Source organism: Elaeis guineensis, chromosome 14 (genome assembly GCF_000442705.2).
Source record: "Elaeis guineensis isolate ETL-2024a chromosome 14, EG11, whole genome shotgun sequence".
In the NCBI taxonomy this organism is placed as follows: domain Eukaryota; kingdom Viridiplantae; phylum Streptophyta; class Magnoliopsida; order Arecales; family Arecaceae; genus Elaeis; species Elaeis guineensis.
Genome location: NC_026006.2, coordinates 58,825,013 through 58,829,444, shown reverse-complemented (window position 1 = coordinate 58,829,444; position 4,432 = coordinate 58,825,013). Strand labels below are relative to the sequence as shown.

General features: G+C 37.3%; 1 protein-coding gene across 1 annotated transcript; it reads left to right on the top strand.

The window, feature by feature from the left end:
- The first annotated feature begins 960 nt into the window (after positions 1-960).
- LOC109506590 (exopolygalacturonase clone GBGE184-like) lies at positions 961-3,447 on the top strand. The gene is made up of 5 exons (XM_019854777.2): positions 961-1,098; positions 2,087-2,206; positions 2,517-2,788; positions 2,867-3,091; positions 3,216-3,447. The coding sequence occupies exons 1-5, from the start codon at positions 961-963 to the stop codon at positions 3,445-3,447; spliced, it is 987 nt and encodes a 328-aa protein (XP_019710336.2).
- The last annotated feature ends 985 nt before the right edge of the window (positions 3,448-4,432 follow it).

Here is a 4,432-nt window from a genome sequence, read left to right as displayed (position 1 = left end):
ACTTCCATTATAGGTTCAAGATGGACATAAGAAATGGCATGCTTGCCCTAAATCTGCCCTGAAGTATTCACTAAAATATCATTTTTAATTATTTGTTTATCTTAGTTTAAGGTACCAATATTTTATTTACTATTTGTATTATTTTTGAACTCTTGGTTTGTCATATTTTGTGCTTCGGAATCTTAGTTTATCTAATGTTATGTGGGGTACCAAGGTTTAATGTTATACTTTTTTTTTGTTTGTTTTGATTTATATGTTGAAAAAAAGAGGATATTTGCAATTTTACCCAGCTCAACCCATTCCAATCTATTCCTCTTACTCAAAACAAAGTGAGGTAGGGTAGGGTTGGAAATTTAACTATAGTCGTAGGATGGGTTTGGGGTGCCCAGATCCATCCAAGGCGGTTTCCAGTCAACAATGGATATTTGGTTCTGAATTGCAAGACAAGAGTAGGTAATTGGCACACCTACCTCATTGCCATCCCCACATCCATTATGAACTCAGACCTCCATTATAGGGCTGGACACCCCACACAAAGTTAGGCCTTAGGGCATATGTGGAGAGGAATAGTATATTGGCATCAAAATCTCATTGGGTACGTGAACAGATAGATTTTGGTAGCAAATGGAGGGTAGAGAAGAAACAGGACAAAAATTAACTTTTCCATTCACAGCTATAGCCAAGAGAAGAGACCATGCAACGTACAGATCATAGAGATGACGACCACTTCAATCCTATGATTCTAAACCATAATTCACTATACTTGGAGATGAGATGGTTAAAAGAGATAGGTATGTATCATGTATGCACACCTATAACGTTCTGTAACCCTTTTTTTAACTCCTTTTATTGTATTCTGTCCGAGTGAAATTGGTCAGGATTTAGCTTGCTCCCTTTTTTGGATATAGCTAGCTTGCTCCGTTAAAAAAAAAGGATTTAGCCTGCCAAAAAGTACGTAATATGTCCTTGAAAATGGCCTTCAAGCTATCTTGTTGGTCTTGTTTGATTCTGTGCATGGCTGCATACTATTGTGGGCAGAAGGTATTTGATGTGACACAGTATGGGGCAATGGCTGACAGCAAGACTGACAACATCCAGGTGGGGTTTCCATTGGACAGATTAATTTGTCCTTTTGATAGTGTTCAATGCTAGATAAAACTAGAATGATTTTGATTTTAGTATCATCAAGATTGCATGTGAAACAGAGGTTTGTGTAGATCATACTAGATGAAAATTGAGGAATATTGATGTTTTTGATTAAAACAAACTCTCATAAAGCTATCATAGCAGGTTGTGGGTTAGGTTATTTCTTCTTTGATTGTGTGGATTAGGTCATGTCATAAGGAATGATTAACACTAGAGCTGTATGGTGCATAACATGCAATTTCCATCCATTGTGATTGATGAAAAGCATGAAAAACAAAATAATGATCTGAAAGGTCATGATTCGCTCTTAAAAAATGATGTGTTAAATGCAGCATGGGTGAATTCTATCGCAAAGCGAAAATTATTTCATCATTATATGTGCATAATCCACTTCGATATTTGTGTTCTAAGGAGAATCATGTTTGAATATGTTGATGAGAATTCTTTAGCAGCAGTTTGCTCCAAACATGAAATCAAAGTTACTTTGTATTGTTTACTGTCTTGTGGCCAAAAAGAATGCTCTTTTTTTTTCATTTATACTTTCTTCTACTATTTGCTAGATATATGGTCTACTTTTATGTCCGCTTCATCACTTATATACAGACAAGAATATGCATACATGGATAAACCCACGACATCTGACAAAAAGCATAAATTAAGCATGAAATGCCTTGTTAATTTGACTATACTCTCTAGGAAACCACCAAAAACCAAGTTTGCAGAAATATTCAAATGCAAGTGTTAGTTTTTCAGACATAAACCACATGCATTGTGAGTTAGCCTTCTTGCAGCATTCATATAACTAAAGAAACAGTGACATACAAATTGCTCAAACCCCACCTGCAGAGTCCCTTGAAGTGCTTCATGTAATACATACCAAATCACATAAGGCTTGGACCCTGAAAATTGACTTGGCTGATTGTTCCATGTCTCTCTTTCGTGGGCCTTCTCAAATGCTTGGAAAGCAGCATGTGAGTTCAATGGGCCTACAAGCTTAGCAATTCCTCAGGGAATATTTTTTGTTGGCCCAGTCATTTTTAGAGGTCCTTGTTATAACAATGTATCTCTAAGTGTCCAAATCTAGGGGACATTGAAGGCTCCCTCGAGCCTCAACAACTTCGCTAGTATTGGTTGGTTAGAGTTCTCTCATCTGGACAAGCTAGTGGTCGATGGAGGAGGCATTCCGGATGGCCAGAGTGCTGAAGCTTGGAACCTTACCACATGCCCAGGGTGAAAGAACTGCAAAAACCTACCTCTGATAAAATTCTCTCATCCTTCTTCATAAAAAAATTCATGAGGTTTACTAATGTATTCAAGCATCGATTACTGCTTAACTTGTCACTGGCCTGCAATCAATGCGATTCTGCAAGATTAGTAATGCAAAAATTGCCAACCTCACATTTCTCGACAGCAAAGGCTTCCACATGAGCATCCAAAGGAGCTCCAATGTCACCATTCGAAACCTCAACATCTCGACCACTGAAAATAGCCACAACACTGATGGCATCCACATTAGCGGTAGCAACAATATCGATCTTGCTACCCTGACCATTGGCACTGGTGATGACTGCATCTCCATTAGCCAAGGGAACACTAACGTCTCCATCTCTAATGTTGCTTGTGGCCCTGGTCATAGTATTAGGTAAGTGTAAAACATCGAACACTTTGATGCTCAAGCTCTGGACTAAGTGTTTGCTAATAGGATTCAATGTTGATGAAGTATTGGAAGCCTAAGAAAGTATATGAATGAGAAGAATGTAGCTGGGGTAAATGTGAGGAACTGCACAGTCTCAAGCACATCGAATGGAATTAGGATCAAGACATGGCATGGGGCACCTCCAAGTGAAGCCTCAGACATAACATTTGAGGGCATCATCACAGAGAATGTCTCTAACACCATCATCATAGACCAAAAGTATTCCCGAGGCATCACTGCAGTAATGAGGTATGGTTCTGAAGTCTTACCTCCTTAACTGGCTCTTTTAGATCGATCATTTAATATCATTTTTCTTAATTTTTGTGCAGCATTCAGGCATAAAGATTCACAATATCATGTATCGATGAATCAGAGGAACTTCAAATAAAGTAGTTGCAGTGAATTTTATGTGCAGCCAATTGGTGCCTTGTGAGAATGTGACACTCCATGATATTAATCTAGAATTTGTGTCTAGTTCTGGTAGTTCTAGCATCACCTCCTCACTCATTCAAAATAACTCCTCACTTGTTCAAAACATTACCTCCTCTTGTTTAAATGTCAAAGGGATGGCTTTAGGGATCCAAAAGCCTGCCACATGCCTTTAAAGTCACTCAAATTGTACACATATTACATTAATTTCTCATATGCAAGCTAAAGAGCCTCCTCAAATGAGACTCTGTTTGGTGGATGTGTGAAGCCATTGCATTAACATATTTTTTAGGCCTTTTGCTTAGTATCCAATATGTATTATACATAGCAAATTATTGTGATAGTGAGGTGATTAAATATGCAGCCAATGACATATTAACAAAGAGGAGAGATTGATCTGATAATGTTCTGGGTGAAAAGAAAAAAGTTAATGATTAAGACAAAAAAATTACGATCTTTCTTTAGAAATAAGGCCTTGAACATTGGAGATCTGACATATTAAAACAAAACAAAAACTAAGATAATCTCCTTGAAAATCCCATGATAAGCTAATGGACAACTCTAATGTCATTAAACCAAATATCAAGTCTGATCTAATAAACCTTATCCTAGAAAATAGGATGAAGCTCCACTGGAAGTTGTAGGTGGCCTGCAGTAGCATCGTTCTCTGTTTTGTTGAACGAGCAAAAAGAAGCTATCCTTCTTCTCCAAAATACTAGCTTAAAGAAATAATCCATACCTACCTCAAACAAACAATGAAGAATGCATTGGCTCACCTAGATACCCCGAACATATGGAGAACAAATATTAAACTACCAAACATGGTAGTTTTCAGACCTTTTACAACCCTCGCAAAATTATTGGAGCAAGTATGTTGGAAGGGATGTGAATTTAGACTGTGGGAATTAGTATTGCAATATGATTCATTGAAACAAAGCATGATGAAGAGGTATACTAATGGCTCAATATGTTGAAAATCATTCTAATGTTTCAACAAGAACTAGCATAAGCTGTTGAAAATGAGAAAAAAGGCTGCAATTTAGCTCATTATTTGAGCCTTCCTAGAAAATCTAGTGAGAAAAATGGAAATATCCTTTCCCACACGACCCAATTTTTTTTAAAAAAAGAAAAAGAATGAGGATGGGTGAAGCTGGTCAGAAT

Coding starts and splice junctions, on each gene's coding strand:
- LOC109506590 (XM_019854777.2), top strand. CDS start 961: ATGTCCTTGAAAATGGCCTTCAAGCTATCTTGTTGGTCTTGTTTGATT. Junction 1,099..2,086: donor GCAAGACTGACAACATCCAG/GTGGGGTTTCCA, acceptor GTCTCTCTTTCG/TGGGCCTTCTCAAATGCTTG. Junction 2,207..2,516: donor GAGGTCCTTGTTATAACAAT/GTATCTCTAAGT, acceptor CGATTCTGCAAG/ATTAGTAATGCAAAAATTGC.